Source organism: Castanea sativa, chromosome 5 (assembly GCF_040712315.1).
Source record: "Castanea sativa cultivar Marrone di Chiusa Pesio chromosome 5, ASM4071231v1".
Lineage (NCBI taxonomy): Eukaryota > Viridiplantae > Streptophyta > Magnoliopsida > Fagales > Fagaceae > Castanea > Castanea sativa.
This window is the reverse complement of record NC_134017.1, coordinates 3,775,721-3,799,013: the sequence shown is the minus strand read 5'-3', so window position 1 is coordinate 3,799,013 and position 23,293 is coordinate 3,775,721. Positions and strand designations below refer to the sequence as shown.

The 23,293-nt window shown below is 35.8% G+C and overlaps 2 protein-coding genes and 1 pseudogene across 2 annotated transcripts; all 3 read left to right on the top strand.

Annotated features, from left to right (window-relative positions):
• Nucleotides 1–1,852: 1,852 nt before the first annotated feature.
• LOC142634563 (uncharacterized protein At4g02000-like) lies at nt 1,853–2,551 on the top strand. The gene has a single exon (XM_075808864.1). It carries the CDS (start codon nt 1,853–1,855, stop codon nt 2,549–2,551), a length of 699 nt encoding a protein of 232 aa, XP_075664979.1.
• Nucleotides 2,552–6,777: 4,226 nt separating this feature from the next.
• LOC142634562 (uncharacterized) lies at nt 6,778–7,311 on the top strand. Its single transcript, XM_075808863.1, has one exon. It carries the CDS (start codon nt 6,778–6,780, stop codon nt 7,309–7,311), a length of 534 nt encoding a protein of 177 aa, XP_075664978.1.
• Nucleotides 7,312–14,630: 7,319 nt separating this feature from the next.
• On the top strand, nt 14,631–19,424 carry LOC142633896 (G-type lectin S-receptor-like serine/threonine-protein kinase RKS1; annotated as a pseudogene).
• The last annotated feature ends 3,869 nt before the right edge of the window (nt 19,425–23,293 follow it).

The window sequence follows — 23,293 nt, the reverse complement described above, 5'->3', positions numbered from 1 at the left end:
ACACCTTATGTCCAGCCCACAGCACTCATGTCAGAATGCATCTGATCACAAGGTGTGCACAAGCTAGCCTGAAGCATAGTCTTAGCAAGGCCAGTCCTAACTCTCTTACCTTAGACTAACAGGCCATAGTGCAGCAAAAGGGGTTAAGGTCCAACAATAAAAAAGAGCCCCCACACCCTGCAACATTTACTCGATTGTAAACCACAAAATAGAGGGCAAGATGTAAGCCATAAAATAGTTACTAGCTTTTAGTCAATTGTCAAAAGTCAAAACTCTCAAACTGTTTACTCTGGCTCTTTGGCTACAAACTCATCTCATACACAAACACAAAGAAAAAGAGAAAGAAGAGAAATTGAAAGAGAGAGTTATACCATTGCAAGCTATGACTTACTAAACCATAGAGCTGTTATTTTCTTTGTTTTTGTTTTTGTTTTTGTATTTATAAGAGTACTCCAAAGTCCAAATTTATAAAGGATTTTTTGTTCAAATAATATTGTTGATTTGGGTTTTGTGAAAGTTGTTTTGTTGTTTATATTTATTTGGAGGGGTTATGAGCAACGGGCTAGATTATTTTTTGGGTTTCTAGTATCATATTGTTTTTGGGTTGTTCTGAATTAAAATTCTAGGCCCAAATCAAGAGAATAAAATTTTCTTCAAAATCCAAGGTGGCCTACTAAGTATATATGCAAGTAGTTTTATGATAATCTATAATAATAATAATAGCACTGTAAATAAGAATCCCAAAGAGCTAGGGGTGGTTCCCCCTTTAGCTCCGCCATTATCTGTGATTGAGTCTACGTGAGACCTCATAGGCAAAGTTTTTTTTCAATGTTCAGTTAGCCCTCAGTTAGGGGGAGGGAATGGAATGTAAATGAATGAAATTAAATTTAGGCTTCATTTGAGAGTTCATAAGGGAATGGAATGGAATAATCATAAAGGAATGGAAAAGAATGGAATGTATTTAAGTAAGGAAAGGAATGGAAAAAAAATGAATGGAATGGAATTAAGTAATCTTATTTGGATGTTTTAAATAAAGAAATGGAAAAGAATGAAAATTAATGGAATGTAAGTAATTTCGTTTGGGAATAACATAGACGGAAATGAATGAAATCATTTTATGACAATATTACTATTAAACCCTTATTTTAAAATAAAAGGTTGAATATACAGGGGTATTTTGGGAGTTTTAGTAAAAAATTCATTAAATCTAATTTCATTCCCTCCAATTCCTTTCAATTTCAAGGGGAATGAAAATTTAAGGTTTTAAGAGAATAAAGAAGAATGAGTGTTCCCTCCTACTCATTCCATTTCCTCTCACTTAAACTCTCAAACAAATGAATGAACTTTTCATTCCCTCCATTAAAAATCCCAAGGAAATGGAAGAATATTCTAAAATTATTCTTTTCAGTCATTTCCATTCCATTCCCTTCCTTCCTCCCAAACGAGGACTTAATGAATTTTTTATTAAAAATCTCAAAATACCCTTATATATTTAACCTTTTATTTTATTTTATTTTAAAATAGGAGTCTAATAGTAATATTGTCATAAAATAATTCCATTATTTTTCCTCTATGTTACTCCCAAACAAGGTTGCTTACATTCCATTCATTTTCATTCTTTTCCATTCCTTTATTTTAAAATATCCAAACAAGGTTACTTAATTTCATCCCATTCATATAAATTTTATTAAGTGTTTCTGTATCTTTCAATACACGATACGGTGTAAATTTTCTCTCCTCAAGTAGGAGTTTTCTCTCTCGTTTCTAAGCGAGTATATCCCTCCCTTAGGTGAAACCTTAAGGGTCTGATTTTTTTCTATCTCTTTTGGCGGAGATCGTCCATTCTGTTATTATGGAGGAGGATGTGATTAATAGTTTGGGGAACATGAAACTTACTACGAAGGAGGAAGAAACTATTACGATACCTGAGGAGGCCAGGTTGCCTAAGATCGAGAGTTGTAATCTAAGTTTAATTGGCAAATTTTTGACTTGCAAGGCTTTTAATAAAAGGGCTGCATTGTCTACGATGAGAAGAGTATGGGGGTTGCAGTCCGATTTGCAGACTATAGAGATGGGAACGAATCTATTTCATTTCAAGTTTCAGAAGGATTTTGATCTTAGTCATGTATTGAAAAGGGGACCATGGTGCTTTGATAATCAATTACTGATGCTCAAGAGATGGCATAAGGGGATGACTGCAAGTAATGTGAAATTAGAGTGTGCTTCTCTGTGGGTTCAGATTTGGGGAGCTCTGTTTGATATGCTTTCTTCTAAAGTAGCGACTAAAGTCAGGAATAGGCTGGGTATTGTGGAAGATGTTGAAAGGCGTCGAAGAGAAGACATGCATAATTTTTTTATAAGGGTCTGGGTTGCATTGCCTATCTCGAAGCCTCTGAGGAGTGGAGGTTTTGTTGCAGACTCTGATGGTGTGTGCACATGGTTGACATTTAAGTATGAGAGGTTACCTATATTCTGTCATTATTGTGGCCTGCTTGGACATGATTTACGCTATTGCTCTAGTCACTATGCTGTGGAGAAAAATGGAGTGTAAATAGAGTACCAATATGGAGACTGGTTAAAGGTTGCAGGAGGACGACAAAGATAACCACCATAGAAGGAAGCGACAGAAAAGGAGGCTGATGCATGGATGCTTGAAAATATGGGAGAGGATTTCTTTCAGCGTGATGATCAGGCTGAGAATCAAAGGATAGAACTGAGTAGTCAGATGATGTGTACTAGAAAAAAGAAGTTGAATATGTTGATGACAATACGATATCTATAGAGGCTGAGGATAAATGGAAATCTACTCCTACTGTTGTAGTTACGGAAGCAGGCAATTTAAAGTCAAATTTTGAGATAGAACCGAGTAATCAGATGATGTGTCACGAGGAAAAAGGATTAGAAGATACTGCTGTAGTTACAGAAGTGGGCAACTTAGAATCAAATTCTGAGATGACATAAGCAGAACACGTAGCTGGACTGAGTGGTCATCCTGGACCTAAAAAAAAATTTACTTGGACTAGAATTATGCAGATGGACTATGGGCTAGGAAGTTTCACTAAAGCATTGGAGGGTCCAATACTAGGGAAAAGAGTTAGTGAGCTGAATTCTAACTTATCCCTTTCACGTGTAGAGGTGGAAGGCCAGAAAGTGAAGTGTGAGAAATTATCTTCAAATTCTACAGATGTATCGATGAGGGTGGATGGTCACCCTTGCCGAGAGCAACGAAACTCTTAAGCTGAAACTGCTAAGGGCTTGGGAACCCTTGAACAGGTCGAAGCCTTCGCAAAATTGTGAGGGAACAAGCTCCCACTATGTGTTTGATGGAAACAAGATTGGACAAAGAAGGGTTTAATAGGTTGTATGGTGAGTTGCCTTACCCGAATAAAATCATTGTCAAAAAACCTGATATGGATGGCGGGTTGGCTTTAATTTGGAAGGAAGGGGTAGTGATAGATTTGATTAATTTCACAGCTAATCATATCCTAGTGAAAGTGACGGAAGAAGATGGATGGTGGCTGACATGTTTCTATGGTTGGCCAAAAGTGAATATGCGATATAAGTCCTAGGAATTATTAGAGCACCTTAAAACTCTTGTGGGGGGACCTTGGATATGCATCAATGACTTCAATGCAATAATTCAATTTATAGAAAAGCTCAATAAAAGACCACCTCAAATGAGCCAAATTGATTCTTTTGGGGCTGCCTTGGAGCATTGCCAGTAGGAGGATTTGGGGTTTAAAGGCTATCCATATACTTCAAACAATAATAGACTGGGGGATGCAAACACAAAACTCAGGCTAGACAAAGCTGTTGCAATGAAGGATTGGCGTGACAAGTTCCAGTTAAGTTCTGTAACTTATCTTCCCCCTCATGAGTCTGATCATCTTCCTATTGTTCTTCAAATAGAGCACCTGAAGTCGAGGAAGGGTAGAAAAGGATCAAGTTTAAGGAAAATTGGTTGCTTTGGAAGGAATGTGAAGAGGTAGTGTCGAATGCATGGGTTACTGGTGAGATTGAAGGTCAAGGGTTGGAGATGATTCAACATAAAATAAAGACATGTAGTGAGGTGTTAAGGGCTTGGGGTTCAGCTAAAACATATCCGAATACAGATGAGATAAAACAGCTTCCAAAAAGATTAGAAGTGTTGAATATGGAGGAGACTACTGAAGTGTCGAGAGCTTAATATTTGGGAGTAAGCAAGACATTGGATGATTTATTACTAAAACAGGAGATTTTTTGGGCACAGAGATTTAGAGTGGCTTGGCTGAAACATGGAGACAAGAACACAAAATTTTTCCACTCAAAGGCCTCACAACGTAGAAGGAGAAATCATATACAAGGAATAAAGAACTTTGTTGGTGCATGGTTGGAGGAGGAGGAAGAAATAGCTAACATGGCGGCTGATTACTTTAATAACTTGTTCAATGGAGGTACCTGTACTCAGACTGATGACTATCTCAATATTGTGCCCCACAAGCTGACCCCAGAAATGCAACAGACTTTGACTAGTGATTTTACTGCTGAAGAGATGAAGGTTGCATTGTTCCAAATGGGACCAACCAAGGCACCTGGACCTGATGGTATGAATGCACTTTTTTTCCAAAAATTTTGGCATGTAATGGGTGATAGTGTAGTTAATGCTGTGTTGGATTATTTTAATTTTGGTATCATGGTTCCTACTATAAATCATACCCATATTGTGTTGATCCCCAAAATAAAGTCACCTGTGAAAATGTTTGATTTCCATCCTATTAGCTTATGTAATGTTATTTACAAGATTATTTCCAAAGTTTTGACTAACAGGTTGAAACATATCCTCCCAAGTATTATAACCCCTACACAAAATGCTTTTGTCCCAGGAAGACTCATCACAGACAATGTATTGGTGGCCTATGAAACTTTACATACCATGCACTCTCTGAAAAAAGGCAAAAAAGGATCTTTTGCATTGAAGCTTGACATTAGTAAGGCATATTTCCGAGTTAAGTGGCATTTCTTGTAGGGTATTATGGTAAAGTTGGGTTTTCCAGTAACTTGGATTAATTGGGTGATGGTTTGTATCACCGCACCTTCTTTTTCCATTCTCATCAATGGGAAGCCGTATGGCAATATCAACCCTTCTAGGGGAATTCGTTAGGGTGATATATTATCACCATACTTGTTCCTACTATGTGCTGAGGGTTTTACTTCATTACTATCCATGGCTAAGATGGATAGGCAGATTAAGGGTGTATTTATTTGTAGAGGGGCGCCAAAAATATCAAATTTAATGTTTGGAGATGATTCCTTTCTCTTTTGTCGAGCTAATACTGGGGAGGTGGAGGTGATTAATGAAGTGCTACAAACTTATGCTAATGCTTCAGGCCAGTGTATCAATATGGAGAACTCATCGGTATACTTTAGTAGCAATGCCCAAGGCAGCCAAAGAGATGAGATTGTGTCACTTTTGGGAGTGAAAGAGGCGAAGCGCTTTGAGTCTTATTTGGGTCTACCAACATTGGTGGGTTTAGCAAAATACCAAACTTATTCTTTTTTGAAGGATAGAGTTTGGAAAAAATTGCAGGATTGGGGAAGGAAGTGCTTATCAAGGCAATTGCCCAAGCTATCCCCACTTATACCATGGGAGTGTTTCAATTACCAGTGAAATTGTGTGATGAACAAAATTCCTTGTGTGCTAAATTTCGGTGGGGGCAAGTAGGCAATGAAAAGAAGATTCATTGGAAGAGTTGGGATAGTTTAACTCAACCAAAGAAGGAAGGGGGAATGAGTTTTAGAGATTTGAGGTATTTTAATCTTGCTATGTTAGCCAAGCAAGGTTGGAAGTTGCTGAAAAATCATGAGTCTCTACTATTTAAATGTTTCAAGGTTAGATATTTCCCTCAGTGCAATTTTCTTCATGAAATTGACTCACCTAACAGCTCTTTTGTTTGGAAAAGTATGATGACAGCCTTACCAGTTTTGAAGAGTGGGTGCTGTTGGAGAGTAGGGAACGGAGAGTCCATTGAGGTCACCAAAGATAAGTGGATTCCAAACTACCCTTCTAATAAAATTCTACATCCGGTGCATGATATTGAGGAGGGCTGGAGAGTATTGGATATTATTGACTGGGACCTTCACAGGTGGAGAAGAGACATCATTATGGCAAAATTCAACCGAGATGAGGCTAAGGCTATTTGCAGAATTCCCTTGAGCCGAAGGGTTGTGGAGGATTCAATGTTATGGCTGCATAACAAGAGAGGACAGTATACTGTTCGGTCTGGGTACCATTTAGCAAGACAAGTTCTAAGGAAAAATAATTGGGTCAAATCATCAAATAGGAGTGGAAGGCAGTAGATGTGGAGAACTTTATGGAAGCTAAAGATACCTGGGAAAATAAAAAAAAAAAATTGGCTGGAGGGCTTGCCATGATATCCTTCCCACACGAGTGAATTTAGCAAAGCACAAAATTGTTCCAGAAAATTTATGCCACTGCTATAAGAGTGAACCCGAGGATGCTGTTCATGCCATATAGGGATGTGGAGCAACCCAAGATGTTTGGGTAGGGAGTCTCAACGTGTTGCAGAAGCTTCAAACTAACCAATTTGATTTTTTGCAGCTCTTTGAAATTTTGGAGGACAAGTTACTACAACAGAGATGGAGCTCTTCCTTGTTCAAGCTTGGCTCATATGGAATGAGAGGAAGGTGGTTGTGCATGGAGGACAAATGAAGGACCCGCGGTAGTTGAACAATAAAGCAACTAAACTGTTGGAAGAATACAAGAAAGCTCAAGCAAATATGGTGTTGTCCAATGCAGCACCAAGAAGTAGCAGCTATTGGCAGCCCCCTTCGCAGGATGCCTATAAATTGAATTTTGATGCAGCAGTCTTCTCGGACTTAAAATGCTCTGGTGTTGGTGCGATAATTAGAAATTCTGCAGGTGAGGTGATGGCCGGTATGTCGGCTAAGGGAGAATATGTGCACAACAGCGACGAAGCAAAAGCATTGGGATGTCGTAAAGCTTTGGAATTTTCTATGGAAGCCGAGTTCTCAAATATGGTGATTGAGGGAGATAATTCAAATATCATGAGAGCTATAGCAAGTTCTACAATAAATAATTCCTTGTATGGTCATATAGTGGATGACATTAGACATTATATTTCAGGTAGGCAATTTGTTGCTTTTAGTTGTGTAAAAAGGGAAGGAAACATGGTGGCTCATTCTTTAGCTAGATTTGCTAGGAATATAGTGGACGATCTACATTGGATGGAAAATGAGCCCACACCAGCTGTAGATGCTTTGCATCATGATCGATTACATATTAATGAATGAGCGATTCACTTGTCAAAAAAAATTTCATCTCATTCATTTCCCTTGCTTAATACATTTCATTCCATTCTATTCCCTTGATTAATGCATTTCATTCCATTCCATCCAACACCTTTTAAATCACATGAGACGTGAAAACCAAATAATAAAAATAAAAAGTAAAGTGAATTGTTCAGGTTTATTGATATCTCTTCTAAGATCAAGGGAAGATCTTGACATCTCCTCATGTTGATAGAGGGTTCCTTCATCCCCCACAACCCAATTTGACTCAACATGTGAACGCTCATACTCATTAATACTAATCAATAACATCCTAAGAACTATCTTTGTATTTTTGATGATTCAAATTTAAAACTTTGAGTTCAACCAAACTATCCTCTCTTTTTTAGGGGGGTGGGGGATGATGGGGGTGGGGGATTGGAACCTAGACCTCTTTGTTAGAATACTATGAGGTCTTAGTTGAGATACAAGTCTCTTAGCAGTTCAACCAAACCATTAGGGAATAAATGAAAAACTTAATCCATGTTAGCCAAACAACACTAATTTTTCAAATCTCCAGATGACATCAACAGTCACTGTTATAGAAGGATAAGGTCCCCAAGATTCAATTTGGCTAATGGATCAATAATCAAGCTAACTAAATCCGTATAAAAAACAATCCAACCGAGGCAAAGTGGTTTATGATTGAATCTCAGAGGCATTCTTATCATTTGGTACATCACATCCAATTTTAGGCTTCCATACATACCCGAACCAAGACATTCAAACGATGGGATAAATTTTGATATAAATGTGGTTCAAATTCCTCCTATTGAGCACACAAGACAACTTTGACCCTGGAGTGAACGGAACTTAAATGTCATACTGCTTACTTTGGCAAAGTCCTTAGATTTTGGAGTTATTATCAATTTGATCTATTCATTTTGGTAGCAATCAATTTAGTTCATGTTATTTTCATTTGTAGTCAATTTCTGTTAGTGACTTGATAGTAGGAACCAAATTCTTGTAAGTTAAAAATAAAATGTACTAAATTGATTGCTACCAAAATGAATTAGGAACCAAAATGGTATTTTCACCTTAATGTATATCTAAACTCATGCATCTAAACTATTTTTTAAAGAATAATAATAATAATAATAATAATTTAAACACTCAAGCATTTGAGGTAATTGCAACTTATTATTTTAATGCTTGACTCAATTAGGTAATACTTATTCCCATTGATGGTCTTTATAAATTGGGCCAAATGTGGGATTCAGTTAACTCAACTAATAAAAAATTTTCTTGTCAAATGAGAGATTTAAGGTTCGAACCTCGGCTACACCAAAAATTAATTGGTGTATTGGCTTGATAAATGATAATAAATAGCAATCATTATAGAACCAACGTCAAGTTGAATTCTTTTGTATCTATCAACAAATAAATAAAATAGGTCAACTCTATGTAATTTTTTTAGCATGTCATTAACATAAACTAACTTCACCTAATCTTATACTTTATTTTTATTTTTACTTTATTTTGGCTTCAATAATACAATTGGCTAGAAGTTTTGTAACTCAACTAATTGACTTTTTTTTTTTTTTTTTATATTTCTAAGGCATCCACGGTTCAAAATGCTAGCTCCATCCCTATTGTAACTATTGAATTATTTATTAACAACAACAACAACAAAACACTGAGTATAATATTCTAAAATGAAGCATAACTGAACCATTAGTCAGGCCGTGATTTTTTTCTAATTCAAAAAATGCACCAAGTTCCCAGTACATTAAAATATCCCACTTCTTAGTGTCGTTGCTGCCTAATGTCATCTTATTCTTTTCTTCAGGTCTCCTTCAAACCAGGCCTAATGTCTTTTCCTACAACCCAAACTTGAAAAATTAAAACCATATTACCACCACGGGTCATTCAAAGAACAAGTTTGGATTCAAACATTCAAACATGTTTGGATCTATCTTTTCCAAGTCATTACGTGGTGATTGATAAGACTTCGTGCATTATTTAAAAAAATCACATGACTCATTAAAATAGTCATCTAACTAAAATGAATGATTTTTTAAATCACTACATCATGGGTTGGAGCAAGATAAATCCAAACAGGTTTGGGGTCAATTTTTTTTTTTTTTTTTTTTTTTTTTTTGTAATTCAAATATATGTTATAATTGGAAGTATATGGAATATAAATCCTAACTTCATACATCAAATTTATAGCAACCTACAACAAATGATTTTATCAACTCATTCACCAATTAGGCCCGTCAATGTTTACAATATGACAACCATTGAACTGTTTGGTACATATGGTACATACGCCTCTCCTCAATGAGATGCTATCTCCTGTTACAAATATATCATATATGTGGATTGAGATACAGACATTATATATAGCAACCTAGGATATTTAACTTGATGTAATTGCTCTTGTTCATCTCATAATTTTTTTTACTTCTTCTGACAATTTGTATTCAATGGTTGATGTATGGATAAAAACAGTTTCTCAATGGAATAGGGCTTAAACCGAATCAATTAATTTGTAGAGGTGAATTAAGAACTAACTCACAAATGTATAAGGAATCTCAAACTGCTTTTATACCACATAAAAGGTCTTGCCTAAGGAGCAGTGTACTCAATAAGGATATAAATTTACAATGACTATTTCATTACTTGACTCTTTTTCTTTCCCTTAAACACAATTTTTTTGGATCCCCAATGCACGGGGGATTCGTTCCTATTTATACTCATGAAGGTTCCCTCCCCCACCATCCACTTGCAGGGTGGGCATGGACTTGGTGAAGATACTTGTCCAATCCTTCCTTTCCCCCTTCTTTTGAGGTAAAGATAGGTGAAAGGTAGGTTGTTTGACACTATTCTAGTGTGTCATTTAGCTATAAATGCACCACTGCTAGTTGTTAGGTGCATTTAATGCAGAAGTGATGGCTATCTTCTCTGAGGTTTTCCTCATTTTGGTCTATTCTCTAATCCTTTGTTGCCCCCTACTTATGCTTTGAGAGCTAGGTGGGTTCGTAAAAGGTGAGACAACTAGTTGTCTGAAGGTAGAACACTCCTTGGGCAATCTTCCAAGAAGAGGTTTCTCCCCCCCACCCCCACCCCCTCCTCTTTCTTAAATCGTACTCCTCGGAATTTTGTGATGACATTGTCCATTTTCCCTCATAATTCATGCTTCAGAGGTGCTGCTAGAACCCACCTTATTTTGGGCCCACTATGTAGGATATGGACTTTGCCCCTCACAGTTGAGATTGAAGAATACTTTTTACAACTCTCGATTTCTACCATTGAGAGCAATTGCACATAGTAAATACCCTCTCAATCCCCATATATTTAGTAGCCTTTCACAATGGGCGGCTCTCACACAACTTTGGGACCCATTTAGTGTAAGAGAGCATGTATCAAAAACAAGTGATAATTATTCCTCCTTAGCAAGGAGAGTGCCTGTAGAACACCTTGAGTGCATGATACCTTAAAAACTTAAATAAAAAAAAAAGAAAAAAGAAAAAAAAAAAAGAACAAGAACAAGAACAAAAGTATACTACATGACTAATGTCCCAGTGCGGCAATATCTCACCACTAACTTCTATTTCAATGCTTTGCAAGACCTGGCTAATGCTAGCCCAAGATTAATCATCATTTTAACAATAAATAACCAACTTAAGGCAGGATGGGTAACCCTAATTCAATAACTCCTTTTGAGTAATCTATAAATACTATATAACTAAAGCTTTTGACTTTTTTCTTTTTTTTGAATTCATGAAAACTTGTCACGTCGGCTTTGAACCTCCCACAATTTTACACCTCAATACTTTCTTTTTTTAGTTAAGTTAAAATTTTGGAGATATTTGCCAACTAGCATAATTTTTAGAGACTATTTTGTTAGTAAACATAGTTTTGAAACCATTTAGGAAACTAACATCTTGAGTCTGTGAAGTGGAACAATTTGGACTCAAGTTCTAGTGCTAAGGTGGAACAATTTATCCACACAGAACTTGAGTTTCTCACACTCGAGTTCTATAGAAGTATCTGAAGAACGAAGAGGAAGAAGAAGAACCAGAACTGAAGAACCAAGTCTGAAGGAAGAAGAACTAGAACGGGAGGAAGAAGAACAATAGAGAACATGATCTAGAAAGCGCAGATCTAAAGAAGAAAAATAGAGATCTGGAGAACGCAAATCCAAAGAAGCAGAGAAGGAAGACGAAGAATAGAGGAAAAATCTGTAGAAGCAGATGAGAAAGAAGAAGTGCGGAGGAAGAAGGAGGACGATCTGGAATGGTGGAACTCGAGTATTATAAACTCAAGTTCTACATAGATAATTTTTGTTTGCCGACTCAGGAATTCGAGCATTTAAGACTCAAGTTCTATCATGAAACTCGAGTCTTAAAAACTTGAGATGTTATTTTTTTATATTGTTTTGCAAACATCACCACTAACAAAATTGTTCAAACCCACCCGTGCGAGATTTTTAAGCAGGCAGAATCCTTACTGGAAGACTACCAGAGACTTGCAAAGACTCTCCCCCGAGGAGGATGATTTATATTTTTACGTTGTATGCATGGCCATTGTGTAATATACATGGCCTTGTTTTTTGTCTTTAAGTCTTAGCAGGTCCTGGAGTTATGGGCCCATGGTTTAGCTCTGGGCCGTTTCTTTGGTTGAAAAGCTCCTGGGCCAAGCCTCCTTGTTTTCTTTTGTTTTCCTTTTGATTAATATATTTCTATCTTTACAGTAAAAAAAAAAATTAAGGCTAAATGAAAAAAAATAAAAAAAAAAATTTCTTAAAATTTTAGTTGCTTATACCCGATAGTATGCCCTCTCTTTCCCTCCCCGATAAACGCTTTTTCTTTATCTCTTACCTTTCTCTCTATCTGGAAAACCATGGGAAGGGACAACGATGAAGAAATAAAGTTGTCTTAACTTTATGAAGAAATTCAACAATGTGGTGGGGAGATGCAGTATATTGTTGTTATAATTCAACTTCATCGTTGTTGTAATTCAGTATATCTAAGAATTACAACAACAATTTAAGAGGTAAGTCAAAGATGTTCCCCCACCACAATGAAGAACATTGTAATTCCTTACATAAATCAATGATGGTGGAATTTCTAAGAAAATCTAAGAGCTAAATCAATGATGGTGGAATTACAACTGATATCTTCATGCACAATTTTTTTCTTACCATCTAACCTCACCTTAGAAAATCACCCAAATCTTCAATTGTCAACTAACCCATATAATCAGGATGACATTTTGATTGGTTTATCATGTCAGGTGATTCTCCCAATTCTTTTCAAAATTCTTTTTTTTCCCAAATTATATCTGTTTGTCTCTCTATTTGTTTGTAAACTCTGCCATTACCGCGTTGCCTCAATTCCTAACTTTGAATCTCGGTAAATCCTTGTTTTTTTTCTGTCTTTTTCCATATGGATTTTTCTAATTTTTCTTTTATTTCGATTAGTTCACTATTGCTTGATTTTTTTTTTTTTTTTTTTTTTGTGGGTTTCCTTTGGTTTTGGAGGATTGCAAGGAACACAACCTAGAAGGTTTTAATTCTGCTACTATGCTATTCCGTTCCCTTTTCTACTATTAAAACAAAAAGAGAACAAAGTTCTCCATTATTCTATGGTTCATTGTTTTAAGCTGTACTATGTTGATAAAACAAAGTTTAGAATTTCAGAAATTTAAGTGTTAATTGCTTCTTTGCTGAGATGTAATTTTTTTTTCAACTCTATAAGATTCTTTTTTGTTTTTATGTTATGGTTTTTTTTTTTTTTTTTATTGACATGCGTTTATATTAAACATGTTGAGAGGGCGCTTATTTAAGTCACATTATTATTGGTGTAATTGGCCCTTAACGAATTCTACATATTTATGCATGCTTAAAGTCAGTTAACTCACCGACTTTGAATTCTCTAGCACATTCTTTTATTGTCTTTGACTAATAGTAAAAATATCTCTTTCACCAACATTCTAGACAAGTTAAAACTTTGTGGCTGAGATTAAACTATGCAGGGAAGCTCTAGATAATTCCGGAGAGAAAAAGATTGAGTGAGAGATGTCACAAAGACATCTGAAGCTTTTTTTTTTTTTTTTGAGAATCACAAAGACAACTAAAACTGAAAAATAAAGTATAGACTCTAGAGTTTAACATATAGATTGCTTAAGTTGAATTCTACTTTGCCCTAAGACTTTAATTTATTCATCACATTTGGAGCAAAAGAAAAATGAAAGGATAGGGAAAAAAATTGCAGTTTCTTCTTTTACGAAAATCTGATCTAGATCATTGTTTTAGTCATCAAAAGCCTTCGCTGAAAAATTGACTCCCAATTCCTAAAGAATTCTCAGTCCACACGCACAACCTTTAGTTTTTTTTTTTTTGGTCTCAACCACAAAAATTAAAAATTAAAAATAATAATTTTTTTGAGTTTTAAGACCATTTGCACAAACTAGGATTTCCTGGAAAAAAAATGATTAAATCTTTGATTCTAAATTCTAATCATTCTCTTCTTCAAATTTTGCACTTCCCTTGACACATTAACAACAAACCAAACTATTAAGGATGGCCAATCTTTGATTTCCTAACACGACCGTTGTTAGTAAAACATTGTGCCCCATACAAATAAAGCCAAGACCGATGGTCTGTTGAACTAGGCCCTTTTGTGCCACAATATTCAACCTGTTTGATGCATCCAGCTGTAGGAGCTGATCAGTGAGTTCATCAAGTTGCACTAAAAGTAAAACTAAAAGTCTGTTTGGATATCGTTTATTTACTGAAAATTAAAAATTTATTATTGAAAACAATGTAGCAAAATAATTTTTAAATGTGTGAATAGTACTGTGGGACTCAAATTTACCTAGAAATTTGTGTTTTGCTGAGTTTGATTGGGTCATGAATAGTGCCGTGAGACCCAACCAAAAACGCAAACGTATACTAAGGGTCTATTTGAATACCACTAATTTGCTGAAAACTGAAAACTTATTACTAAAAATACTATAACAAAATAATTTTTAAATGTATAAAAAGTATTTGAAGACCTAAATTTACCTAGAAATTTGCGTCTCAATAAGTTTGGCTAAGTCATAAATAGTGGTATGAGAACCAACCAACAACGCAAACACACCCAAAAGCACACTTGCCCCTACGCAAACGCACGCTAAAAAGAAATGGCGACCAGAGAATTCTCAATCCATATGCACAATCCTTAGTCAAACCTTTTTTTTGGGGGTCTCAACCACAAAAAATAAAATAAAAAATAAAAAATGTTCCATGTTAAGAAACCTTTTGCACAAACAAGGATGTGCTGAAAAAAAACATGTTCAAGTCTTTGATTCTAATCGTTCTCTTCTTCAAATTTTGCACGTCCCTTGACACCTTAACAACAAACCAATCCATCAAAGATGGCCAATCTTTGATTTCCAAACGCAACAATTTTGCCTTAGGCTTCTTCAGCCCTGGCAACTCTAGCTTCAAGTATATTGGTATTTGGTATGTCAAAGCGACACCAAAAACAATGTGTGGGTTGCAAATAGGAACGACCCCATTAATGATTCCTCTGGAGTTCTCTCAATCAACCAAGATGGAGACCTTGTCCTCCATGACAGTAATAGCCTTCCACTTTGGTCTACAAATATTTCTATCCAAGACCAAGTGACAACCTCCTCGGAAGCTTAGCTTCTTGATTCAGGAAACTTGGTATTAGTCCAGGACAATAACAAAAATGTGCTGTGGCAGAGCTTTGACCATCCTACAGATACTTTGCTTCCAAAGATGAAGCTTGGCTTGAATCTTAAGACTAGGATAAACACGTTCCTAACATCTTGGAAGTCAAAAGATGATCCTGGAACTGGAAACTATAGCCATAAGATGAATCTTAATGGCTCTCCACAAGTGTTTTCGTACAACGGTTCAACCCCATATTTGAGAAATCCTTTTTCGCCAGGGAATAATGTATTCACTGTAACAAGCTTATCAGGTCAAAAGTCTTTTTTTGTTAACAACCAAGATGAAATATCTTTCTACTACTCTGATGATGACCCTTCCATCATGACAAGAGTAGTGTTGGACAACACTGGATTGGTTCAGTTTCTTACGTGGGATGATGGTGTTCATCAGTGGAAGGAACAATGGTCAGCACCTAAATACCGGTGTGACAAGTATGGGCAATGTGGTCCGAATAGTAAATGCAATCCTGATAATATGAATAAGTTTGAGTGCATGTGTCTGCCAGGGTATGAGCCTAAGTCTCCAAGGGATTGGTATCTCAGAGATGGTTCTGAGGGTTGTGTGAGGAAGAACTCCGGGTTGTCCATGTGTAAAAATGGAGAAGGGATTGTTAAATTGGAGCATTTGAAACTTCCCGATTCATCAATTGATGTAGCTTTGATAGGCACGAGTATGAGTAGCTCAGAGTGCGAGCAGGCATGCTAGACGAATTGCTCTTGCGCTGCTTTTACCAGCATGAACATTGATGGGAAGGGAACCGGATGCTTGGCATGGTATGTTATATTAATGGACATTTTACAGTTTACAGATGAAGGGTCGGAACTAAATGTTCGTGTGGATGCAACTGAGTTAGGTAGCATTCTTCACTTGCTTGCATTTTCTTATAAGTTTCATTCTCTCTTTTTCAATTTCTGAATCATGTTTTCTTCATACTTTCCTTCTCTCTTTTTTTTTTTTTTTTTACTTTTTTTTTTCCCTTCAGCTAAGTATATAAGCAAATCCAAACGTTCTCTTAGCAAGAAGAGGAAGCTGGCTATTGCATTAGTGTCTATTGTTGTGCCAATGTTTCTGGTATCCTTACTAGCCTATATTTGGCTAGCGAAGAAGAAGAAAACAAAAGGTAAATAAAGTCACTTGTGCGTTGTATTCTTCACAAATACATGTGTTCGGCTCAGCTATGACAAAACGTCTCATATATCAGGGGTCATTTAGATTAGTCCTCCACATGATGTGAACTATATCATATAGATCCTGAATTAAAAAGTTATATTAAGCAATATCTCTCAAATATTTTTTGGGACAGTGAAGAGAGAAGTTTACAATCAATCATTAAATTTTGCGAGTACCAAAGGCTCTTTCGAGGGGCATGAGCTCGAGGACAGTGGTACACGTCCGAATTTACCGATTTTCGATCTAAGCTGCATAGTTGCTGCCACTGAAAATTTCTCTCCTACCAACAAACTTGGGCAAGGAGGTTTTGGCTCTGAATTTAAGGTACAATTACAATTCATTGACATTGTTGTTATCTTGCGCATTTTTATCTGATTCAAATTCCATTACTATAAGCTATGGCCAAAGTTTTTGAAGAAACCGATAGCGCTTTGTTGCTTTAAAATAATATTCATGAGTAAGCTTAAGTTTGGGTCATGATTGCAGGGCCAATTATCTAATGGACAACATATAGCTGTAAAAAGGCTGTCCAAGAGTTCTAGACAAGGAATAGAAGAATTCAAAAATGAAGTTATGTTGATTGCAAAACTTCAACACAAGAATCTTGTCAAACTGTTAGGTTGTTGCGTTCAAGAGGAAGAAACGATACTCATTTATGAATACATGCAAAACTTCAACACAAGAATCTTGTCAAACTGTTTGGTTATTACGTTCAAGAGGAAGAAAGGATACTCATTTATGAATACATGCCCAACAAAAGTTTAGACTCTTTTATTTTTGGTATGTCTTCTATATAAAGATCTATGGCCTTCATGTTTTAGAGCATCCATAGCAATGGAGCTAAAAATTTAACTTTTTAGCTCCATAAAAAGTTACTTTATCTATTTTACCTAGTCACTTTACAAAACATGCTGCGGATCTATTTTAACTTTTAACACAATAAAATAATATAAGCATCACAATAAAATAATATATCCACTACAATAAAATAATATATCCACTACAATAAAATAATATATCCACTATAATAAAATAATATATTCATTACAATAAACAACAACCGCAACCGCCCGCAACCGCCGCCATTGCCGCTAACTCTTCCATAGCCACCACAATCGCTACCGCCACCCACCGCCACCGCCACCACTGATTCTTCCACCACCGCCGCCGCCACCAACTCCATAAAATTAGACCCAAAAAAAATGTAAAGTTCCCTACACACAGAAAATTCCCAAATTCCTGCAAACAGAAAAATCCCAATACATTCCAATACAAATACACTCTGTCCATTGATAGAGGGACTGAATCAAAAGCCAAAAAAAAATGTAAAGTTCCCTGCACATAAAATTCCCAAATTCCTGCAAATAGAAAAATCTCAATACATTCCAAGACAAATTCATTTTGTCCATTCATGGATGCTTTGAATCAAAAGCCAAAAAAAGAAATGCAAAGTTCCCTACACAGAGAAAATTTCCAAACTGCCAACAACAACAATTGTATTCAAACACAATCATCACAACACAAACAAGATGAACAACAAAAAAATTATTGCATCTAAAATAATAAACTGAAAGAACAACTGACCTGAAGTGAAATAGAGAGGTGGGTCTGACCTGACCGGCAGCTTGGGACGGTGGTGAAAAAGAGGTGAGAGTTTGAGAGAGTGGGTCGGTGACGTTGAGAGAGTTTGAGAGCTTGAGACAGCGTGGGTCTAAGGTTAAGAGGGTTGATCGGCGGTGGGTCTCAACTAGTGGGTCGGTGACGTTGAAGATGACAAGGGCCGGTGGCGGTGAGCTTGAGAGAGTTTTGAGAGAGTTGATCGGCGATAGGTCTCAGCTGGTGGGTCGGTGATGTTGAAGATGAAAAGGGCCGGTGGCTGTGAGCTTGAGAGAGTGAGCTTGAGAGCTTCAGATGGAGAAGAGACGAGAGTGACTGTGAGAGAGAGAGAGAGAGAGAGAGGCGTGAATAAAAGAATTGAAAACAAATAATTTGCCTCTATTATTTTAATTGGGAGTCGAATAAAAAATTAATTTTTTCTTTTAGCTCTCAGCTACAGTGCTCATGTATAGATACATGAGCACTGTAGCAATTAAGCTAAAAATTTTAGCTATACCTCCAATGCTGCAAGAGGATTTTTTGTGTTTTGGTGGTGTTAAAATAGCTATATAGCCATTTAGCTCCACTGCTGCAAGTGCTCTTATATCCTTTTGTTATATATGTGCAAAAGAAAAAAAAAATTATATTTGAAGTTTCTAGAAGGTAAAAACCACATATTTCAACACTATTACATCACATTTAGTTTACTTGAGCGAGCTTTTATTGTAGATCATACAAGAAGCTCATTCCTAGATTGGAAGAAATGCTTTGAAATCATCCTTGGGATTCCTCGGGGAATTCTGTACCTTCATCAAGACTCAAGACTGAAAATTATCCATAGGGATCTTAAAACCAGCAACTTCCTACTAGATGCCAAGATGAATCCCAAGATTTCAGATTTTGATATGGCTCGTATATTCAAAGAGGACCAAACTCATGATAAGACAACCAAAGTTGTCGTAACGTAGTAAATATAGCACACGTGCAAACTTACACACACACACACTTAGACTCACATGCTTGAACACATACAAAGTTATAAAGCATTATGCAAATGTTAAGATTACCTTTGATATTGTTTATCTTCAATGGTTATATGTCACCAAAGTATGCAATATTTGGAGAGTTCTTAACAAAATCAAATGTCTTTAGTTTTGGTGTCATATTATTGGAGATTGTAAGTGGCAAGAAGAATAGTGATTCTTATCAAGAGCATCCTTCCCTAACTTTGATAGGGCGTGTAAGTAATAGAAAGCTATAATCTTTTACCATTTGCATTCACAATACAGCTCTTTATAGATAATGCTACAAACCACACAGGTTTGGGAACTACGAAGAGAAGATATAGCTTTGGATATAGTTGATTCATCGATAAAGGAGTCATGTGTTTCCAATGAAGTCTTGAGATGCATTCAAGTTGGGTTGTTATGTGTACAAGAAGAAGTAGTGGATCGACCAACTATGTTGGTAGTCCATCTCATGCTGAGTAGTGAAAGAACTCTTCCTTTTCCTAAAAAACCTGCTTTCATTTTTAGAAGACCTAAAATTGGACTTAGTCATAAGAGGAGCTTCTTGTTCTATAAATGAAGTGACAATAACTAAGTTTGAAGCTAGATAAAGGTAAAGATTCTAGTTTAAATAGTGACACATCCTTAGTAGATTTCTCTCTCTTTGTTTTAATAGCACACCTATTGCTAATTTTATTGCACCCCTAAGTTATGCCATTTGCATATATAATATTTTGTACTAGGATTTTTTATTGAAAAATGAGGCATTTTTGTTTAGATCTCATAGATTCAAGTATGTGGTAGGAAAACTCAGAGTTAGGAACCATTGAGACATAATTAAGTTGAACAAAACTAATCAATAGGATTATACTTGGGATCCCTATGGCTATGATACTTTACACTAAGTGCTTCCTTGACTCTTATCATGTCTTTTATTGTATATTTTAAACAGGTACTTATGACAGCATGTCTGGAGTAGCTAAACCAACACAATTGCCTATATCGTCAAAGATGACCGAGACTGTTATGTCAAGTGCAAACAAAAATGAGGCTTAATTGGACCATTAAGCAGCAAGCTAGGCAAACTATTAGCTAGAGAATTGATTTTTCCTTGTTCACAAACTGTTTCTTTGTATCTTTGCTTCCTAAATGTCTTTTCTTTAATGAAAGAAATTTAAACAAGTTAAAATCATTGTACCTCAATAGGGATCATTCAAATATAAGTGGAATTCTGTCACATATAAACTCCAACTTGACCCATCAAACTTAGATTAACCCAAACAAATGATTTTATCAATTCATTAACCTACTCACTGTAATAAGCGAATCAATATTAAGTATTAACTACAAGATCACTGTCCTTGAGTATTTCTATCTTTGATTTTGGTCCCAAGTGCCAATAAAAGCATAAACCTTGCTATAGCAACTTGAAAATTGGATTAAATCCTGAAGTTGATAAAAAATGAGCTAAAAAAGACTACCTTTTCAACTGATGGAACAAGAATACTGGGAATACATTATCCTTGTCACCCCAAATTTTTAGTGTTTCCTTCACTCAAAAAACACCACATTCACAACATGGAGAACAAAGTTACAACGCTTCCCCAGTTTCATAAACTTGTGCATGGTGTTACATAGGAGCTAACATTTTATTATCCTTGTTATATACCAATTTACTTGCATAATGTGAGTTGTCTGTAACTAAGTCTATGTGAGGCCTCATAGTCAGAGATTTTTTTTGGGTAGCATTCACTAAAAGAGACTTAAATCTAAGACCTTATGGATCACATTCACATGAGACGTGAAAACCAAAAAATTAATATATATATATATATATATATATATATATATATATATATATATATATATATATAAAGTAAAGTGCATTGTTCAGGTTCATTGATTTCTCCGCTAAGATCTAGTGAAGATCTTGAGATCTCCTCATGTCGATAGAGGTTCCTTCATCCCTCGCCTAACGTGGTTAAGTCAAGTGATAGGTTGTGCCACAACCCAACTGGACTCAACATGTGAAGACTTGTACTCTTTAATACTAATCAATAACATCCTGAAAACTATCTTTGTTTTTTTAAGGATTCAAATTTAAAACTTTGAGTTCAACCGAACTGTCCTCTTTTTTATCATTGAACTCAAGCCTCTAAGGCTTGAGATGCTAGTTTGCTAATAAATTTTGAAAACATGTTGACTAACAAATATGTTTCAAAAATCATGTTACATGCCAAATTTCCCCTAACTTTCACCCTAGAGTGGATGGAACTCAAATCCCATATGGTTTACTTTGGCAAAAATATCATTTTAATCCTTATATTTTGGAATTACTCTCAATTTGATCCCTACGTTTTGGTAGCAATTAATTTAGTCCCTGTTATCTTCACTTGTAGTCAATTTCCGTTGGTGACTTGACGGTAGGAACCAAATTTGTACAAGTTATAAATAACATGTACCAAATTTATTGCTACTAAAATAGTATGTTCACCTTATTGTACATCTAAACTCGGGCATCTAAACTATTTTTTAAGAAATAGAAAAATAATAATAATAATTTAGACACTCAAGCATATGAGGGTATTGCAACTTATTATTTTAATGCTTGACTCAATTAGGTAACACTTATTCCCAGGTCTTTATAAATTGGGTCAAATGTAGGTTCTAGTTAACTCAACTGGTAAAATCTTTTCTTGTCAAATGAGAGATATAGGGTTTGAGGCTCACCTATACCAAAAATTAATTGGTTTATTGGCCTAATAAATTATAATAAAGAGTGGTCTTTACCTGAATCGTCCGCCAGTTCAACTCGGCCGAGTCAAAAAAATTTATAATAAAAGAGTAATTATTATGGAACCGATGTCATAGGTTGAATTCTATTGTATCTATCAATAAATAAATAAAATGGGTCAACTTTATGTAATTATTTTGGCTTCAAACATTCAAACATGTTTGGATTTATATTTTCTAAGTCATTACATGGCGATTAATAGGACTATCTTTGTGCATTATTTAAACAAATCACATGACTCATTAAAATAATCTTCTAACAAAAATGAATAATTTATTTAATCACCACATCATAGATTAGAGCAAGATAATTCCAAACATGTTTGAAGCCAATTTTTTTTCTGTAATTCAAATATATGTTGCATACATGAATTGGAAGAATATGGAATATGAATCCTAACTTCATGCATCAAACTTATAGCAATCTACAGCAAATGATTTTATCAGTTCATTCACCAATTAGGCCCATCAATGTTTACTACATTACAACCATAGAACTGTTTGGTTCATATGGTACATATGTCTCTCCACAACAAGATGTTATCTCCTGTTACAATTATATCATATATGTGGATTTTGATAAAAACGTATTATATATAGCGACCTAGGATATTGCACCTAATGCATTTGCTCTCGATCATCTCATAAAAGTTTTTTAATTCTTCAAACTATTTTTATTCAATGGTTGATGTATAGGTAAAACCCATTTCTCTATGGATTAAGGCTTAAATCGAATCAATTAATTTGTAGAGGTGGATTAAGAACTAACTCACGAATGTACAAGGAATCTCAAATGAATTACAGCAAGAGACTTTGACAGAAGGAAATGAACAAAACTACTTTTATACCATATAAAAGGTCCTCAACATACCCAAGGAGTGTACTCAATAGGGTTGTAGAATCACAAAGACTCTATTGCACTACTTGACTCTTTTCTTTCTCTCAAACACAATTTTTCATGATCCCCAGTGCACAGGGGGTCTATTCCTATTTATACTCATGAAGGTCCCTTCCCTATTGTCCACTTGTAGGGTAGGCATGGATCTGGTAAAAATACTTGTCACATCCTTCCTTTCCCCCTTCTTTTGAGGTAAAGATGGATTGAAGGCTGGTTGTTTGACACCATTTTAGTGTGTCATTTAGCCATAAATGTGACACTACTAGTAGTTAGGGCGCATTTAATACAAAGGTGATGGTTGTCCCTCCGAGGTTTTTCTCCTTCTAGTTTGTTCCCCTGGTCCTTTGTTGCCCCTACTTATGCTCTTGGAGGTAGGTGTGTTTGTACGAAGAGAGACAACTCATTGTCCAAAGGTAGAACGCTCCTCAAGCAATCTTCAGTGGAGAGGCTTCTCCCCCCCCCCCCCTCCCCCTTTTTAAAATGGTACTCCTCGAAATTTTGTGATGACCTTGTCCTTCTTCTCTCATAATTCATGCTCTGGAGGTGCTCCTAGAACCCACCTTGATTTGGGCCCACTATGCTGGGTTTGGGCCTTCTTTTGTACTTGGCCCTGATGGACCAGTTAGGCTATGGTACATTTACTACATTTAGACTTCGTCCCTCACAGTTAAGATTGAAAGTTGTCTTTTTTTTTTAATTTTTCAATTCTCAATTTCTACAATTGAGAGGAATTTCACATAATGCAATACCATCTTAATCCCCATACCTATAGCACTCTATCACAATAGG